Raw genomic sequence first — 21578 nt, forward strand, 5'->3', positions numbered from 1 at the left:
CTTTTCCTACTTTAAAAGGAGTAAAAACCTATTTACGGACAAGTATGGGTCAAGATAGACTTAATGCTCTTGCATCACTGTCTACTAAAACTCAACTAGTCCAAAAAATTAATTATGATGATATAATTAATATTTTAGCGCGGACCAAAACCAGGAAAACGAAATTTTTAAATTGATTAATATTGAAAATAAAAAATTTTTATTTATTTGTTTAATGTTTATTTCTTAAATATCTGTAATATTTATTAGTTATAATTAAAAATTATATTCCAACGAAAAAAATTTATTTAAAATTAATAAAAAAAATTGTTTCAAAAATAATAAAATATATTCTAATATTAAGGGCGGCGCGACAAACAGGGCCTAGAGTGGCATCGGGCCTGAATCTAAGACTGTACATAGCTAGCAACGATATCAAAAAAAAAAACGAAAAAAGAAAATTTTCTCTAAAGCATACGTTTCGAGCGCGAGAAAAATGTTGAAATCAATTTTGATAATTTTATATTCAACCGGAATTAATTTTTTGAAACATAATCTCTCATTCCATTTCAATCACAAATTTATAGATAGGTACACTGTAAAAAATTTTTTGGACTCGGGTGGTGTAAGTGATTCGGTGTAAAAATTTTTAACACGGACGGTGTGAAAATCACACTAAGTGTAACGTTAAATTTGAAAGGGGTGAATCTTAAATTTTACACCATCAAGCGTGTAAATGTAATATATTCAAAAAATTTATCATTAATTAATATAATTTGATTGTTTAGTTTCAGGTTTGTATGATATTAGATTATAAATATAAACATGTAGAAATAAATATTAAAAAGTATATATTTTTTTATATTATGCTATTTTACGGAGTAAAATTACATTTTTATGGTAAAATTTATCATGACTTTTGTTAAATGGCACTGTACTTTTTTAACTATTGACGTTTTTAAAGATATAAGCTCATCCCGATGTTACACTCATCGAGACCTTTCATATGAATACCCACATCAATTTTTCATATATTTATATTCATTGTATATATAAATATATCAAAATGCATGTGGGTACTCAAATGAAAGTTCTTGATGAATGTAAGATCGGGATAAGCTTATATCTTGAAAAATGTTAACAGTTAAAAAGTATAGTGCAATTTAACAAAAGTCATTTTTTAATGAAACAAAATTTTATTTATTAATCGTTCACAAGTCACGGGATTTATATAGTGACTGTAGGGTTACTAGCAATAGTTATAAAACTTGCAAAGTTATAAATAATAACACGGAATAGTGTAAAACAGTCAATTACACCGTGTTAAATTTACACGAGTGAAAATTTCACTCGGAGGAAAATTTATACCGACTTTTAACACTTACACGACGGTGTAAAAGTCTCTGGGTCCAACGTTTACACCGAAATTTTTTACAGTGTAGTATTTACTAATACTAAATATAACACGCTCGCTTCGCTCGCCTTCAATCATTTAAAAATCCCGCTACTATCTCAGTCGACCAATCAACAACCGAAAAAAATGATCACAGAAGTGACGTAAAACGATACGACATCCGGCCATCAACTTTTTAGAAGAGGATTTTGAAATAATTAAGAATATTTTATAGTAGAATAGAGATTGTTAATTGATTAACTTACTTTTGTCACAAGCATCGTAAATTAGTTTACGTATCTGCTCTTTAACTTCACAGTCGACGTCTCTAAATTGTCTCTTTCTTTTTCGCTCTTTGCCAGGTGTCCTGAAGGGTTTGCCAGAATGGCCATGAGCAACGTACTTGGATACACTCATAAGTGAACATTTTAAAAATGCTGCTGTTCTTTCTCTACAAAATACATGAAAATTTCATTATAAATTTAAAGCTAATCATAGCGATTAGATGATTACACACATTACTGTGGAAGGCATTCTATATGAGATATAGAACGTTTTAACTAAACTTTTTAAATTTATCGGAAACTCTGTTATCAAATTGTATTCAAATAAAAAAAAAAAAATAAGGAAAATGGTTGACCCTAAACACCTTCCCTGCTCGAAGAGGTCAAAAGCTTAGAACAGCTAACTCTTTGAGCTCGGAGAGCTCGAAGTAACATATAAATTATATTTTCGAGCTCGAAGAGCTCAAAAACATCATAAGTTCAATTTTAAGCGCTTAGATATGGAATTAGCGGGAAGTTGCAGGGATGGCCTTTAGGGTCAACCGTTTTCCCGATTTTTTAAATTGACATGTAGGAATTTTATAAAATAAAAAATGCAATTTTTTATAAATAATGTTTTGGATAAAATATGTTTGTTACAGATAATTGAAAAATTGTAAAGTAACAGCTACATTTAAAGTAATTAAATTTTATGTGTTGATTAATGCGCATAAATTAATTATTTGTAAATCAATATTAATTACTTTGTGTTTATTATTTAAAAAAATATTTGTTTCTCTTTTTTAAACTTCTTATTTGTTTTTAGAGAGGGGGGCGGCTTCGCCCTCCAACCTCCCGCCGGGTATTTGCCCCTAGAACCCACCGGGGCTCCACCCCCGGATCCTGCCAAGGATTTGCTCTTGGACCCTGATTTTACGTTCATATATATCGCCGCATTTTTTGTAATGAAAAATAGTATGTGCAACTCGTGCAACGTTTCCGATTACTCACTCAAGCGAATGAGCGCACCTTGGCTAGTGCTTTTAACTTCGCTTTCGTGAACAATCGACAACTTGTCGCACTAGTCGCACAATATACTATTGAAACTCAGAGCATATAATTTTTTAATGTGCGAAAATTCTACATTAGAGAAATGACGTAGAAATTTAATTTTCTTGGAAAAAATATTTTAAATGCAGGTTAATAAATGTTCAATTTCAACATGAATAAATAAGAATAGTTTACGATGTTTACATCTATCGCACCTGACTTTAGAAAAATCGATGAGAGGTTGACCGTGAACACGTATGTGCTCAGCCTCTTTTTTCAAAAATTCATAAGCCGTAAAGATGTCGTATTGACGTTGGCTAGTGAAAGAACGACCACGTTTGTCGCCTGTAGTAACATTCCATGACAATGGGTCTGGGCGTTTTCTAGGCGTTGTTTTACTCCGCACTCGTCTTATTCGCTCTGAAAATTTTAAAAGATTTCATACAGATAAATAAATACATTTTGTAGTAAATATATGAAGTACTTATTATTTCCAGTAACGAATGAAAAAAATAAAACTAATTATTTCTGAGAGAAATTTTCATTAGTTTCAATGTATTCAACTTAGAAAACGTTTGGAGGTAATCATGTAGTTTACTCTTTATTCGTTCTCATCGAAGATCTTGATTTCGATATCTGAGTAATTAAGCCTAAATAAAGTTCATTCAACTGAATGTTACAATTTTAGAAAATATTATAAACCTATGCAATCTGTTTCCTGATACAAATTGGGGACCAATCGAATTATATTATGATACCTGTATATTTTTATGTATAATACGTCATCATTTTTACCACTATCATAATGTGTTGAGATTTATGACATGCAAATTTTTTTTTCTATCTTACGAACGTAATACGAAGAATTTTTTTATAACTATTATATTTGATAAATGTAATTTATAACTGATTATTTTTTGTTATTGACATGTTCTTATGATCATGAAATCAACGGACATCTTTTATTCTTTTTAAAATTTAATGTCAAGTAAATCACCAGAAAAATTTTTCAAAAAGTGTACATGTGTAATGTTTTTTAATTTCTAATGTGGAACTTAGCCATCAAAGATTTTTTTTCGATTATCGTTGTTATGTACATCCAATATATTTTCTGAAAAAAATTTGATTGAAAATTTAGAGGAAACTGAAAGTAGCAGACAGCTGTCAATTTTTCGAATTTTTTTATCAAACAAATTGTTTTAAAAAAAACTAGTTTTATAAAATGTACTCACAGTTTTTGCGAATCCCTTCTTGTGAAATTAAAAAAAAATTTTATTTTTTGTAATTCATTAAGTAAAAAAAAATCTATAAATTGGTTTCTTCAACTTTCAGTATTATAAATTTAGCTGATGTTAATCAACGTTTCAATAAAAAAAATACACTCCTTATAACAATAGGAAAATTGAAATCAAAATTTAACGAATGCACACATAAATATTTCAATTTTCTAACGGTGCATTTATTTTAATTAATGACTACTGAATCTAACTTTTATAATAATCATAAGAATTAATTTAGGTGTTAAAAAAAATTAATTTATAAATTTGCGAATTTGTAGATATTCTTGTTATGAATATTGTAATTCATTGTCATATGTAATTAATTTACGAACTAATGAAATGATATTTACAAAAACGGTATTAGTACATTTAATATCATCAATTTTTGTTATCTTAATTACTATTTATTTTTACGAATTAGATCATAAATTAAATAAAAAGAAAAATATACCTCTTGTCATGATCCCTAGGTTATAAGAAGTAGTTGACAATATTATTGATGTAAATTTACAACAAGTTTATTATCTTACTAATTATTTTTTATAAATTAGTAGACAGTATATTTTATATGCTTATCAACAAAAATTGTTGATTATAAACAATATAATAATAAACAATATGACGCAATAAATTTTGGAAGGTGCAGGACAAAGAAATGACTCCAATTACTTTTAAGTTTTCCCACTCGAGTTTTATTACTATTATGATTATACATTATTATTATTATTTTATTTTTATTACCATTAAAAGATAAATTACTACTTGTTGGTAAAATAGAACATGCTTTTATTCAACCTAACGGAATATAGGACTATTTTTTCATGGCGTAGTAAGAACTATAAAAATGCGTTCGGTACAGTATTTGATGGAGTGGGGATGAAAGCCGAGGTACACTCTCTTGTTGCGACAACTATATGAATTGAAGTTAGGTCGATCGAGCGAGGACAAAAATTTAGATGTTATGTCAAAAACAACTCTTCTTAAATAGGAACAATAGTTATGTTTTATATTCATACAATCATTTTTATTCAACCGATCGAATACGCGTTACTTTTGTTTTTTATGTAATGATATTTATTCTGTGAGAAAAAAAATCTTGAACACATTCAACCCTGCAGAAAATTTAAGAAACTTTCTGTTACTTTTAAGCTGAAAACTCGAAAATATGGTTATGATTTTATTTTCCGTTTTTAGATTTTTCAACTTGGACATAACCATTGATGAGTAAGTCAATTTGAATTCAAACTTTTAGATTCCGATTAAGAGAAAAAGTTTGGTAACTCTAATGGGCATGCCTGGAGCGCTGATATCATACCCCAATTATTTAAATTAGTTTCCATATATACTGTTACATTCTGGATTTTTCGAATAATGATTTTTATTAATTTAATCTTCAGGTTAGCGGAGATATAGGCAGACATATTCGAGCAGAAGACCTACCGGCGGAAAATAACAGCAGTGCAGTGGCGAGGCGCTTTCAGGGTTGCCTGCGCCTACCGTACAGTTTCCGAAGCAGCTGTATTGGTCATTGCGGAAACTGCGCCTATCGACCTAGCGTTTGAGAGAGCAAAACTCTACGACGCTAAAACCAGTGGCGACAATATAAAGGAGGCAAGAACGAGGATAAAGGCACAAATGCAGAGTGGCAGGACTGATAGATATCGAGAAAATCAGGCAGATGGACAGCGCGCCTGATCACAAACATCAACTTCTGGTTTTGTCGGAAGCACGAGGACACGGAGTTCTTCCTCATCCAGCTCTTAACAGGAGATTGACAGTTCAACGCCTATCTTTTTAAGATAGTACTGCCCCCGACGACAACGTGCAAATACTGTTTGTTTGTTCACGATATCTCACGAACGAATTAATCGATTTTGATTGCGTTAACAGCAGTTTTTCGTGATCCAGTTTTTAAGCTTAAGAGCTGATTATTTTTTAGAATCGATCGGTCCAGCCATTAAAAACTTATTCCAAAAAAACAGTTTCCCAAATTTTGTATTTTTGAGATCTCTCAAAATCAACCAGTCCGAATTACCTCAAATAGTATAAAATATCAAGGGGCAAAGAAACTCTTTCGATTGCCGTCAATTTCGTTTAAATCGGTCGAGCCGTTCAAAAGTTATGGCAGGTTTACATACATCCATGCAGACATACATACATACATATATACATACATACATACACCCACCCAGATTAGAATATGAATATTGTTAATTTACATTGAGTTTTCGGTTTTCATAATTGAGTGGCGTCACATAAAATTATGTTAAGTCTACAATTTAGTACACACAAAGAAAAATTTCTTGACTGGAGAACAAAATTCTTGGCTCAAGAAAATTTTCGGGTGCGTGAAGGAAGACCGAAGTTGTGTTGGCCGAAGTAAAAATTTTTCTTGAAATTCCATTCTTGGTGGAAGTAATTTTTTCTTTATTCAAATTATCATAAATACTTGATACAATAAATTTTTATATTTGACCAAGTTTTTTAGATATTTTAGGAAGCAGCGCCACCTACTTCAGCTGAGAAAAAATTTTTTCACCTTGAGAAAATTTTTCTCTTGCATATTTAATACCTATTTTATGATATTTTAGCGTGCAATTTTACATATTGAATGAAAAAAAAATGATTCAATATTATTTGATTTTCTCATTTGACATGTTAGTTAATAAAAATATTAATGAAAATTTACTATCGAGATATTTAACTTTTTGGAGCAAGAGAGAAATTTTCTCAAGGCAAGAAAATTTACTTCTATCAAGAACAAAATTTTTTGGAGCAAGAGGCTAAATTTTCTCAAAACAAGAAGATTTTCTTGACTTCAATAAATTTTGTTGGATCAAGATACGTATTTCTTAAAGCGAGAGAATTAATTTTGTTGGAATAAGTGAAAATTCTTCTCGAAAAAAAAATTTTCCTTTGCTCAAGAAAATAATTAGGAAGAAAAATATTTTCTTGACTCCTTTTGTGTACTTCTTTTTCTGTATAGTATGACGCAACAATACTGTTGAACGAGTGATGAACCGAGAGAAAAACCGAATGATAAGCGGAGTATGGAGTGCGAACCAGATTTATAAATTAGTGTTGATGTGATAAATTTAATCTGAAATAAGTAGAAAATTTTTTTTTTACTTTGCAAATAAAATATGTCTCCAGCTTAGTAGAAGATGAACTTGTTGAAAAAGATGATGTGGCACATGGTAGATTATTCAAATGTAATGAAAAAAAGCAGATGAGGTGAAAGAAGAGTTTGGTGACAGACATGGAAGGTAAGTAAAGGTTTGTAAAGGGTGAGATATAAGTAAAAGAGGTAGTTGACGACAGTGACGTCGGCGACAGTGTGAGGTGAATGAAGAAAAAATGAAACATTGGTTGGCTGACTCTCATCATCCTCTGCTAATATTTACCTGCCCGAGTACAAAGAGCTCTGTATATAATAAAGCCTCGTTTCACGTCTCTGATAAAAATGTCCGGATTTCAGTTGAGATCGACCGCGAGAGGGATGTACCAACCGCACTATACACTTCATTGTATCTACGAAACATCATCACAATTTCACAAACCTCAAAAGTATTTTTCACTGATGAATTATTACTTGTAATTTTCATTATAATTTAATTAAGATGCTAATGCATAAGGGAGGAAGAGGTCAATTGAGCAAAAAAAGTTTAGCAATTTTTTACTATTTGAATTAAAACTAAATAATAATTTTTTTTTCTTGGAATGATAGTTTGTTATGTCTATTATCATTATCAATACATGAATTAGTCAATAAACCACGTGAATTTTTGAAAATTATTAATTTATGCAAACGCGACGAATGGTGACCCCTGCTCGGGAGCAATTGAACCAATAATATTTAAAACTCAAACCCGATCTTTTAATAAATAATATATTAATTGTTACTTGCTAATATTACTGTTGCACCGTTTTAATGCACAGATATTATATTAAATAAATTAAAAATCAATTTAAAAATAATTTTCATTATAAATTCAGTTCATCAAATTGTTAGGTTATATTTCTGAGTTTTTTCACACAGAGTCAAGATGCGCGCGCATGTCCCATGCTTCTTCGTATGGTTCAATCGTCCCTGGGACTGCTGATTCAATTGACCCCATATAATTTTATAACAACTAATAGTAAATAATAAATAAATAAACTAGTATATCACTATAAACAAAGTTGAGGATTGTAAAGTATAAGTATAAACAACTTCTACAATTCAAACTTTATCAATTAATTAAAAAATTGAACTATCATTAAACAATTTGTCACCAGCTAAAAAAAAAGTTTACATGCCTAAAAATACAAAAATCTCAATTTTTCAAAATTTATTAATCGCAACGATTTCAAATTTTGATCATATCCGAGTTTAACATATTAGAATCTAATTCTGAGAGCATGAAGCATTTTTTCAATTTTTTCGATTTTTTAATTCAAGTGGTTCAATTGCCTCATGGTTCAATTGACCCCTTTCTCCCCTATGCATTAAAATATTGAAAAATTTTCAATCTCCTTAAAATCACAATAAGAATATCAAAAAATAGAGTTTTGTGAATTTTATTTTGCATGCCCGAACAGCTCATTGTATACTCGAATAAATTAAATAAACGCATATATATTAAATATATATTAGAATTGTTTTTTAAAGTTACTTACACACTTTTGGGTGAATAAAAAACTTAAAACTTAATTGCAAACACTTTAATTAAAAAATAATTTCCGGAAACTTCTATGGAAAATTGTGAAAAGTAAGAACAGGTTCTCATACTTTTTTCAGCGTTTAAATTTGTTTGTTACCTCTAAAATGTCTTGCGGAACACTTGCGGAACAATTCTACACTGATAGAAGAATTTGTTTATAGTTAAAAATATTTGTTAATATTTAATAAATCATTTATTAGAGATCACTTTTTAGTATTAAATAAATATTTCTTAGTATTTAAAAAGATTTATTAATATTTAATAAATGAATATCAGATTTATTAAATACAAATAAATCATTTTAAATATTAAGAAATATTTATTTAATGCTAAAAAGTGGTCTCTAATAAATGATTTATTAAATATTAACAAATATTTTTAACTATAAACAAATCCTTCTATCAGTGTAGAAATCTTCCGGAAATATTTTAATAATTTTTCTAATGCAATGATCAGAAAACTCATTTTGAACACTATTACAACAATATTTCGAAAATGTTCCCGAGAAGTTCTTGAAATTCGAGAATTTCAAGTTTTTCATTCACCTAAAAATGTGTAAGTAACGTTAAAGAACAATTCTTGAAATTTTTCAGAAACATTCTGCAAATGTATTCGAAACTTTTTTTTTTACACGGGCAATGTTCGACATATTTTCTCGGACTTTTTTTCAATTAATTTTTTCTGTAAATTTGTGTGTTAAATAAATAAATTAATGTTTTAGTCAGTATTCTTTCACCATTTATCTGGATGTAATTAATTAAAAAAGAAATTACGAAATGAATAGTCAACGAATTTCCATTTTGAGACATTATTAAAGTACACCGTTGCGCTTCACGCTTAAGGAGTACAAAAAAAAATTTTTTTTTTTAAATTAAGAATGTCGTTCTTCTAGTATGCAGAAGTAATTCAATATATTCTAAAGTAACTTCTATTATACTTTACAAGCACTTCATGAACATTTAGGGTATCCGTTATTTACCAATTTGGTTTCTGAGTCTGCAGCGCCCCTAAAATTTGTAGTAAATGACCTAAAAAAAAATATTAAACCCATATAAGCCCTTAATATTAGTAATAAACCATGCCACAAAGACGATTCGTTTCCCATTTAAATAATATGGAACTTTGGTACTTTTTGCAATTAATTTTTTTATTTCGATCCCAGTGCATAGATTGCTGTGGCAACAAATTATTTTTATAGGAAATTGAATGCTCTACAAAAACTCTCTCTTAGCGTTTTTCGATAAATTCACTGGCTTTAAAGTTATTTAAGGTCAAAGTTGAACTAAAAGTAACTTCTCATTTTTTTTTCATTTTGACCAAAAAATTATCATTATTTATATTAATATTTAGTGTTTATTGCTAAAAATATCTTATTTTGGCTATTTTGTTAAATTTGTCGAAATTATTGTACAGAGCAAAGCCAAAATTATCAAACAAAATTCTGATAAATTAAAAATTTCGCATTAACAATTACTTCCATGAAAAATTTAAATTTGTAGTTGCGCATGCCCATCGAAAAGAAATTCAGTACCTTGACTAACCGGTTCTGTATGTCGACTATGTTTAGTTATCATCCGAAACTTTCTATTTTCCAACATTGTCGGTGTTGCTGTCATTATTACATTAAATGCGATTTATATTATTATTTGGAATCAGTGGTGTATAGCCTTATCATTAGTGAAATTTTTTTATTATAAATTATAAACGTGTAAATAAAACCTATCCGAGTATCGAGTAATATAATTACAATTTTATAAACAGTCATAACCTAGAATTTTAATCTAATTGTTGTTTACGATGAGTGATAATCAAACTATGGACTTAAGGAAAAATATTTTTTTAATTGATAAAACAATAGATACCATAAGTGATAAAAATTAGCTACGAATAAAGAAGCCTTGCAGCTTTTATTTCATTACACAAGAAATCTAAAACAATCAATCGGAGACAGCTGTCCAATCGTTATATCAGAAATTAAAAAAATTTGGGATAAAGCGGAGATTCCAACTCAAGATAATTCACGATGTGTCGCAAAATTGAATAAGCTCTATACAGACTACAGATACGTGCAAAAACTGCTAATAGAAATAATAAAACAAAAGAGCAAGAGCTATGCAATATTCTTGACAAATTATTCGATATCGCTCATAGTAATATTTTTGAAATGATAGATGATGAGACAAAACAGTTTTTGATTGATCAGCGAACTCAACGAATTTTACATTTAAATTACGTCGCTACACATATTGAACTATTACCAAAATCTGGTAATAAAAAATAATAAATAACTACAATTTAATATTTTATTCCAATTGATAAATACTAAATAATTTAATTACAGAAATACTCATTTCATCTCCTGAGAATCAGCTGAAAAACGACGAGTCCCTCACAAATACGACTTCAACTCAATCACTTACAACAATAGATCACGTTGTGAGGAGTCCAAAAAAATGTCTGGTAATATTGAGTGCTTTAATGTTATAAAATTTTTAAAGTTTTTGTAATATTATTTGTTTTTAATAATTCTCTTGTTCAACAGATATTGATACGCCAAGCACGTCACAAACCATCAGTGAAATAAAATCTAGTGGAGAAACTATTAGTAACTCGCAATCAACTTCAGTATCTGAATTTGAGGCAACTGGACGATATTATGAATCGAAACATCTTCGAGGGACTATTAACATCCTCACAGAAGATGTGATTGCGGTGTTTGACAGCTGTAATATTTCTTACAGAGAATCAGTTCGTCTTACCTCAGCTTTGGCTCCAGCTATGGGAGTTGATCCACGTGATCTCGTGTTAAATAAGTCTTCTTTTCATGAGATGCGGTCTGATTTACGGAAAAAATGGCTGAAAAATTAAACTACTGTTCAACGAAACTGAAATTGATGCCGCAGTTATACACTGGGACGGTAAACTAATTCCTGATAGTATGACTTGTGAACGTATTGAAAGACTTCCTGTTTTGATAACGTGTAATGGACAAGAAAAAATCCTTGGAGTACCTGCATTACCTGATGGATGTAGGTCTACTCAAGCAGAAAAAATTTTTAATATTATTTGTGAGTGGAGTTTAAACCAATCTGTAAAGGCCTTATATTGTGATACGACTGCTTCTAACCTTGGTTGGAGAAACGGAGCTGCAGTGATTTTAGAATGTAAACTTGGGAGAGATTTGTTATATCTTCCCTGTAGACACCACATATATGAATTAGTGTTATCCTGCGTACACTCAACGAAAATGCCAGGCACAACCGGACCAAATGTACCGTTATTTAAAAAATTTCAAAGTGAATGGAGTTCCATTGATACAACAAAATATAAGTCCGTACAGAAAAATAAACTAAAAAAAATATTACGAGATCAAATACCAGAAGTGACTGCAAAAATTGATGGGTTTTTAAACACTCTTTTACCACGGGATGACTATCGGGAACTTTTGGAATTAAGTAAAATCTTCCTAGGCACAATGGACACTGAAAATATAAAATTTTATAAACCTGGAGCATTCCACCACGCTAGATGGATGTCCAAAGCAATTTATTGTTTAAAAATTTATATTTTTCGAAATTGTTTTAATTTAAGCAAGGAAGATGAAAAGAGTTTACAAGAAATTTCTTTATTTATTGTGTTTGTATACGTTCCATTTTGGTATACGGCACCGTTAGCTGCAACTGCTCCAAATCAAGATCTTGAATTTCTCAAGGTAGTCTATAATTATCGAACAATTGATAAAAAATTATCCGAAGCAGTTATAGCAAAATTTAGAAATCATTTATGGTATTTAAGTCCAGAGGCAGCAACTTTATCATTTTTCGACAAAAATATTTTTTCTGACGTAAGGCGAAAAATGGTGGCGGCTTTGACATCAAGCGAAGAAGATCAGTTTGATTTTCCTAAACGTTTTATTTTCAATTTAGGAGATTTTGATTGGTTTCTGAACAAAAATGTTGATTATTTTATTAATTCTACTTCCGTCAAATTTTTCGAAAGATTTAGTATCGATACAAACTTTCTCTTATTAGATGACAGTACATGGTCAGAGCATCCAGATTATTTAAAAGGTTTGGAAATTGTTAAGCATCTAAAAGTGGTCAATGATTCTGCAGAACGAACTGTTAAACTAATGGAAGAATATATTAATACTCTAGCTAAGCACGAAGATCAAAAACAGTATGTAATTCAAATTGTAAGTGAATACAAAAAAATTTCCAAATGCTACCAAAGAATGTTTAATAAAATGAATTGTGTTTATGTATGTGTTGAAAAATTTAGTAAATTAGTCACATTTTCAATAATAATTGAAATTTTTTAAATTAAACTTACATCATAAATTACATTTTGTAATTTTCGGAATATTTGCTACTAATATTAGTTATAAAATAGTTGATAAAAGATATTTTTAGCAATAAACAATAAATAATCATAATTTTTTGGTCAAAATGAAAAAAATGAGAAGTTACTTTTAGTTCAACTTTGACCTTAAATAACTTTAAAGCCAGTGAATTTATCGAAAAACGCTAAGAGAGAGTTTTTGTAGTGCGTTCAATTTCCTACAAAAATAATTTGTTGCCACAGCAATCTATGCACTGGGATCGAAATAAAAAAATTAATTGCAAAAAGTACCAAAGTTCCATGTTATTTAAATGGGAAACGAATCGTCTTTGTGGCATGGTTTATTACTAATATTAAGGGCTTATATGGGTTTAATATTTTTTTTTAGGTCATTTACTACAAATTTTAGGGGCGCTGCAGACTCAGAAACCAAATTGGTAAATAACGGACACCCTAATGCATATATATCAGACAAGAGAACCTATTCATGTATGCTATGATTTTCATGTACAATTATGGAGATATATCCTATGTACTAATTCGGTAGAACAACTCTCCTGTTTGTACAGGCACCATTACTATATGAGTGGTCCATAGAATGCGTTCCGATGTATTTTTGTATCTTCAGTAGCTGTTTGATACGATGAATGTATTATTTATATTTTAAATTTGTCTTTGATTTTATTCTTTACCGATTATAGGAATTAAAAAATTATAAAAATGAAACCAGGTTTAAAAAAGTACAAAATTATTGTAAAAAAAGACTGGCATAGAAAATAAAAACTAGAAACCTGGAGAGGTCCTAGCATAGTTTATCAACGAATTTATTTATTTATTGCAATCAGTTGACAAGCTAAAACCGAAAAATAAATATGTAATTACTAAAATTAATCATTTTGTATCAAAATTGAAAAAAAATAGTTTAGTAAATCTAAATGTGCATGTCTTGAGTGTTCATGTCAGGCGTAAATTAATCAAAGTAAAGTTTAAATACACAACCAATTTTCACTTATAACTTGAATATTATTTCAAATAATTTTATATCGATCTTTGATAGAAAACAAAAAAGTAACCATTTATTGTGAATCACAAGAATAAATTAAAAAAATTATGTTGATGGAGTTAACGGCAAATAAGTTACAAGAAATGAATTTTATTTATATTCTGATTTTAAAGTTTATTCGAAGTTTTAAAAAAAAAAAAAAAAAAAAAAAAAAAAAAAAGAATTACCTTCAACTGTCTTACTGACGGTTAGCCAGCTACACAATTGAATATCATCAGCTATCTTGAGAAATACATTTTTATAAATGGCTGCTTAAAGAACTGAAAATTTCTCCAATTGCCAGTCGAAAAAATTAATCATATTAAAGCAAAATAATATAAAGCTGCAATTGCATGCCTCATAAGCAAAGCGGATGAGGTAGTGCTCTACACTCGCCTTACAAAACCAAGGGGTTTCTTGAATATCATGGAAAAACACTAGTTTCAACATTTATGACATTTTGCTTCTCAAAGAAATCAAAAAATCCGAAATGGTTTCGAAAATCCAAAAATTTCATAGAGACAGAAAAAATGATCAACAAATTCGGTAGAATTTGGCGCCAAGTTCCGTTCAAAACGGATCGCCAGACTACCGAATGTTATTACTGTAAGCAGAACGGCTTTTCGAGGTTACAAAATTTTATTTTAATTCTGAGGTACTTTTTTAACTTAATTTGTTATCATCAAGATTAATTAATCACTTATTTTACCGTTTTAATCAATTATTTATACTTGCAACAATTTATTCACTTAAAATTATTAAATTTTATCAGCACATACTATAGCTCGCTCAGATTTTTCAATTCTGACTTTTTTTTGCTGGAGAAATATATCCGCCCTAGACTAGATAAAATAAAAATGTGTAGTAATCTTTTTAAAGATACGAAACTACAGTTAAAAAAGTAATTCATAGCTTACATTTACGACCGCCAGGGTGCGCTGGAATTATATCCACATAAACTGTAGACAGTTTGCGGTAAACAATACAGCCAATGCGAGATTTAAGATAGCACCCCAGAAGCTTTTTTTTTTTTTTAATTTTGAACTTTTTTTTATCACATCGTTAGTTCATCGTTTGTTCTTCATCGCTTACTATCAACATTTGTTTGATTTGTTAGTTCTCTATTTATTTATTTAAAAAAATTTCTTATTAATATATCTTTAAGTTAGCCTCCCTATTGGATTTTTAATATTTTTTTAGCAATACGGCTCATTAAACCTCTCTTCTCGATTGTTTATGTATATATAACAATCGTTTCTACTTCACATTGTTTATTTGTTGTTTAATCAACATTTTTAATTAGCTGAATATTTTTATTCTAAATATTTGCAGTGCGCATGCGTCAACTTTACGTTTATCCACAGATTCGGTATAATCTGGCGCCAAGTTCCGTTCAAAAATTCCGTTGTAAACGAAGCGCCAGACTACCGACTGTGTTTACTGTAAGCAGAATGGTATTTCAAGGTTGCAAAATTTTATTTAATTATATGGTACTCCTTTTTCCAAAATGATATATCATAAAAGTAAGTCATACTCTATTTTACTGATATTAATTAATTATAATCAATTATAACATTTAATTCACTTAAAATTATTAAATTTTATCAGCACAAACTATAGTAAGCCCAGAAATTTCGATCCTGACTTTTTTTTCATGGAGAAAAGTCACCGCCACAGACTAGATAAAATAAAAATGTGTAGTAATCTTACTATAGATACGCAACTACACTGAAAAAAGTTAATTCACAGCTTGCATCTTCAACCACCAGAGTGCACTGGAATTATTTCTACATAAACTGTAGATTCAACGGGATAGCTCACTGAAGTTAGAACCCCAAACTTTTTTCTTTTAATTTTTGATTTTTTTTTCTATCACGTTTTCAGCTTTTCGTTTGTTCTTTATTATTCACTCTCAACATTTGATCGTTCTCCATTTATTTTAAAAAGAATTTATTAATAATGTACCTTTAAGTTAGCCCCCCTGTCGCATTTTTTAATATTTTGGTAGCAATTTGAGTCATCAAGCCTCTATTTTTGATTGTTCATGTATATTTAACATTTGTTCCTACTTCACATTTTTTATTTGTTGTTTAATTAACATTTTTAATTAGCTGTATGCATTCTAAATATTTGCACTGCGCATGCGTCAACTTTACGTATATAGACTTTTAGCGCGGTCTTTTGAAAATTATAGTGACAAGCACATCTCATGTATAAAAAATTAAAAAATTTACGGGTGTAATTTTTTAGGAATTACCATTTAATTAATTCAAATAATTAAAAAAAAATTGTTAGACGTCAGCCAATATCAATGTCATTAAGTAAATAAATATTCATTTCATTCTAAATTTTTTAAAAATATCGAGAGAATTGTTAATCAATGCATGTACATTTTTTTATTTTCATCAATTCTATTTTCATCAATACTACGAAATAATAAAAAAAAAAAAAAAAAAAAAAAATCCATAACAATTAACAAAAAATTTCAATACTTTATTAAAATAAAACTTATTATAAAATTATTAAAAACTACACGTTGCCCTTTTGTCCTGTGACCTCTATAATTAAAATTACAAGAAAAATACACTTACTCTAATCACTGTGCTGGTCAATATAATTTTCAAAAGTCCGCGCTGAAAGTCTAAACGTAAAGTTGACGCATGCGCAGTGCAAATATTTAGAATACAAATATTCAGCGTATTAAAAATGTTAATTAAACTAGAAATAAACAATTTGAAGTTGGAACAAAGGTTTTTTGTACATGAACAATCATAATCAGAGGTTAATCCCATTGGATAGTGTACCATTCTATGATTTTGTGGTCGTTGCTAATAGGTTGCATTGTTATCCAATCAAGTGGATTTAGGTGAAAAGTCTTACAATTATGAGCATGGTGTATTGTGTCATTTACTTACAACAATGTCATAATAACAATAACACTAATAATAAAAATTATGAGAATGAAATTAATTATATCGGTAATACCAAATTGAGGTTAAAAATATCATTATCATTATTATTACTGAATGAATTATTGTTATTATTAAATTAATGTGTATTAGAGTATTAAATCCAAATCAACAACTTTTTTAATTCAAAAAAATGTTAAAATTTTTACTGTATATAAATAAAAATGTAAAATCCCTATTAATAAGATAGTTAATCGCTTTTAACCGCGGAGTTTACGCGGATCAGTCACGTTAAGTCTTTTAATGCTACTAGCTACTATGAGAGAAACAGAATTTCAATTTTTTTATTAGGATTTGATTATCAAAATTAATGAATAAACAACCTATCATATTTGAATAGCTTTGCCTGCATTAATTTATTCATTTATGAATTTTCAATTTTGCGCGGGAAAAATTTAATTTTGAAATTAAGAATGTTAAAATACTTTATAAATACAAAATTTCTAGAACAAACTATCAAACAACTTCATATGTGGATGGTTTTCAAACCTATTCTTTCTATTGAATTTCATTTATTAACTAGACTAAATACACAACAGGCTAAAGATTGTTTGAGTTTTACTTTCTTCCTTCAGGCCAGCAGTTCAAGATTTAGGCAATTCTCATTGGATAGTGTACACATTCTACGACTTTATAGTCGTTGCCTGTAGGTGGCATTGTTATTCAATCGAGCGGATTTCAAATAATTGTAATTTTTAGGCCATAGGTATTACAATTATGCGTATGATGCATTGTCCCCTTTATTAACAATAATGTCATTGTAACAATAACAATAATAATCATTATAAAAATGAAATTTATTATATCGGTAATGAAAAATTGATGTTAAAAGTACCATTATCATTGTTTATCTTTACCAAAATAATTATTGTTATTGTTAAATTAATGTGTAGTAGAGCATTAAATCTAGATTAACAACTTTTTTAATTCAAAAAATGTTAAACTTTAACTATATATACATAAAAATTTAAAATCCCCATTGATAAGCTAGTTAATTGATTGAAACCGAAGAGTTTACACGGGTCAGTCACGTTAAGTTTTTTAATGCTACTAGCTACTATGAGAGAAACAGAATTTTAATTTTTTTGTTAGGATTTGATTTTCAAAATTAACGAACAAATAACCTTTTATATGATAATAGCTTTACCTGCATTAATTAATTTATTTACATATTTCTAATTTTACGCGGGAAAAGTTCAATTTTAAAATTAAGAGGCGAGCAAAAATTACACTTAACAAAAAGATATGAAATCCGAACAAAAACAGTTTCACTGTAAAAAATTGCGCCAAGTCCACGTTCATAAAACTCATCTCAATAACATCTGCACTTTGCAAAAAAATAAGACTCGTTACAATAATTTTCATTCTATACAAAAAAAGTTAAATACAAAAAATACCAAGAAACCGTTATAATGTTGAAAAATTGAAAAAATTTGTTGAAAATTTAAAAATTAAGAAAAATTTTTTTATTGTACTTGGCGCGCGTCATTGAGTACCCCAAATTTTTTCGAACGAATTTCAACCGAGAAAAACGATTTCGCTTGAATTTATGTAATGTAAATATGTATAATTATATAATATATATATATATATATATATATATATATATATATATATATATATATATATATATATATATATATATATATTATATCTTATCAGCTCTAATTATATAATATATGATTTCATCCATTGTTATGTTTATAGATTTACATCAGTGAAGTATACTCAACGAATTAAAAACACTGCTTACTGGATTAATATCAGTTTCAGTGAAAAAATCCGTTTCGAAAATTTTTTTCAGATTTTTAGTGAAAATATCTGTCAATATGGTAGTCTGGTGAAGATATCTGAAATAACACAAAATTTTTTAATTCAATTTTTTTCAGTTCCGTCATTAAGCTTTCATGAAGAAACTTGATCATGCTTCGTTTAATTGTAATTAACACATTTTGATTGGCAATCACACCGCATTTTCTCAATTTAGTCGGCCATACGTTTTATTTTTTAATCAACTCAATTTTCGCAGTGATTCCACGACAGAGTCAATGTATGCAGGCGTATTCACTTGTAAGCAAATTGCATAACCGAACAGGAGAGGGCGTTTTATTGAAATCATAAACGATGGGCGGAGAATTTAAAAATTTCGAATAAAATACGTATGCCATGTTGATTTTACCTAACTTTTGTTAAACGTATCATAAAATAATATTTCATTAATTACATTAATGCATTTTATAGGTTGACTTACTTATAAATGTTGAAACATTAAAAGGATGTTCATGTATCCTGAAAAAATTTGGGGTACTCAATGACGCGCGCCAAGTACGATAAAAAAATTTTTTCTTAATTTTTAAATTTTCAACAAATTTTTTTCAATTTTTTCTACATTATAACGGTTTCTTGGTATTTTTTTGTATTTAACTTTTTTTTGTATAGAATGAAAATTATTGTAACGAGTCTTATTTTTTTTGCAAAGTGCAGATGTTATTGAGATGAGTTTTATGAACGTGGACTTGGCGCAATTTTTTACAGTGAAACTGTTTTTGTTCCGATTTACTTTAACCAAGTAGTTCTCTCAAAACTGATATTGATTTTTTTTTAATCATATCGCACTTATAGGATAATGTAAGTACACTTACATCAAATCAAATAATATATCAGGAACATAAAATATATTTCAATAACAGTTATATTGTTTAACATAGTAAATAATAACATTAAAAATAATCTTTCTGGAAGTCTGAGTTTCGAGAAAACTGCTTTTTTTGACATATCGAGAGTAGAACACTATTTTAACGCTTCAAAATAAGATAATGAGGTGTTCACTTTTGGATTTTCCAAGCTTTTTTCATTTCAAAACGTCTCATAAGTCAGATGAAGATTAAAATGTAAAAAGGTTTTTTCAAAAGTTATCGCGTTCACTTTTCATAGAGACTTAATAACTTTACACCATGAGCCATTAAACAGACTTTTTTATGTAAACATAGCAATCGATCGATTAAAAAAATTAGAAAAACGGTTGACCCTAAAGGCCATAACTTCTAATTTAGTAAACCGATTTTCCCGCAATTTGCAGCGATCGATGCAGTTTTTTAAGAACTATAAACAATATGTAAACATAAATTGATCAGATTAGAAATTTCAGTTTTTCTTAAAAAATTCCTTTTTTTCGATTTATTCGATTTCTTTCGTTCACGATATCTCCCGAACGTATTTACCGATTTTGACCCGGTTGGCAGTGGTCGACGTCGTTTTTGAAGATTGAGAGCTGATTAGTTTTTGGAATCGATCGGTAGAGCCGTTTAAAAGTTATTCCAAAAAAACAACTTTTACAAAAATTTTTTTTTGCAGTTTTGTTGAGATTTCTTGGAATCTACCTGTCCGAATCGGTTCAAATTTTCAGAAAATCTAAGTTTGGTGAACCTAATCGAATGCCACCAACCGCGTTTCGATCGGTCGAGCCGTTCAAAAGTTACAAGAGGGTCACATACTTACACACATACACACACTCACACACTTACACATACATACAGGCATAGTGACACCCTCTCGGAAACCCTCTAAATGGCTTCCTAGGACCTTAAAACGTCGAGATCTGTTGAAAACTCGATTTTTGCAAAGCGGGATAAAACCAATAACTTCCCGATTTTTGAAAATTTTTTATTTTATTAGCGGGAAGTTAAAAATTTTTTATTTCTGCGATGATTTTTCTGTCTGACAACGAACTTTTTTGTATTTTTTATAGTTACTTCATGAGTGTCAGATATGAATTATTGTGATAAAATGGTGAAATCTCAATTTTTAGATAATCATAGAGCCTATACTTTAGCGCTCGCGCTTAAGGCATGCAATTTTGCAAAAATTGTCATTTACATTCTACATAAATCCGAAGTAGCTTAACCTCAAAAACCCGATAAATGAATATGATAAAAAGTGCAAAACATATTAATCGAAGAGGAGTTTCCATGACGATGAAGACAAACGCGCCGGGCAAATGTGACTAGGGAGGGTCAAAGCTTTCAAACGGTGCAGTAATGAAATTATTGGAAGCTTCCGACATCGTTGGTTACCACTAGCAAATATTATAGCTTCTGGCTACTGGGGTAGATGTCAGTTTGTCGAGGCCTTGAGGTCAAATTTTCATCTAAGAGTTCTCTTAAACATCTTTATATATTTATGTTTACAAATAAAACGATGTTATTTATAAATAAAGCAATTTTCAGTAATTTTATCACGTTAACTTTTATTCGCAGCTCCGACATTTTTTAAAATTCGCTTTTCTTGGATAAGGAAATTGCATAGGAAAAAAATAAAATATTCTGTCGTGGAACGTACTTTCTTGGGTCGTAACGGCCGATAAATTTTCAGGGATGATGACATTTACTAATTTTTATCAACGCCAGAAAATATTTTTTCATTGCTTTTAAGGTTACCTTGAATTAGTTAAGTCTTGCGATGCAACGTGGGTTAGAGCAGAGAAAGTGGAACCGTTTATGAAGGAACCAAAATCAATCAAGTTGCCATACATGTACTGGTAATAGACACATGGCTGCTT

General features: G+C 29.2%; 1 protein-coding gene across 1 annotated transcript in view; it reads right to left on the reverse strand.

Moving 5' to 3' along the window:
* LOC141525702 (uncharacterized) overlaps positions 1-10284 on the reverse strand; it is a 28105-nt gene extending 17821 nt beyond the window's left edge. The window contains exons 1-3 of the mRNA XM_074240267.1: positions 10200-10284; positions 2901-3105; positions 1639-1823 (exon numbers count right to left, since the gene is read on the reverse strand). Coding sequence (XP_074096368.1) covers positions 1639-1823; positions 2901-3105; positions 10200-10284 — 475 coding nt within the window. The remainder of the gene's footprint in view (positions 1-1638; positions 1824-2900; positions 3106-10199) is intronic.
* Positions 10285-21578: the final 11294 nt, after the last annotated feature.

The sequence above is a fragment of the Cotesia typhae genome, unplaced genomic scaffold (assembly GCF_013202065.1).
Source record: "Cotesia typhae breed Kobodo isofemale line unplaced genomic scaffold, CoteBio_Ctyphae contig_27, whole genome shotgun sequence".
In the NCBI taxonomy this organism is placed as follows: Eukaryota; Metazoa; Arthropoda; class Insecta; order Hymenoptera; family Braconidae; genus Cotesia; species Cotesia typhae.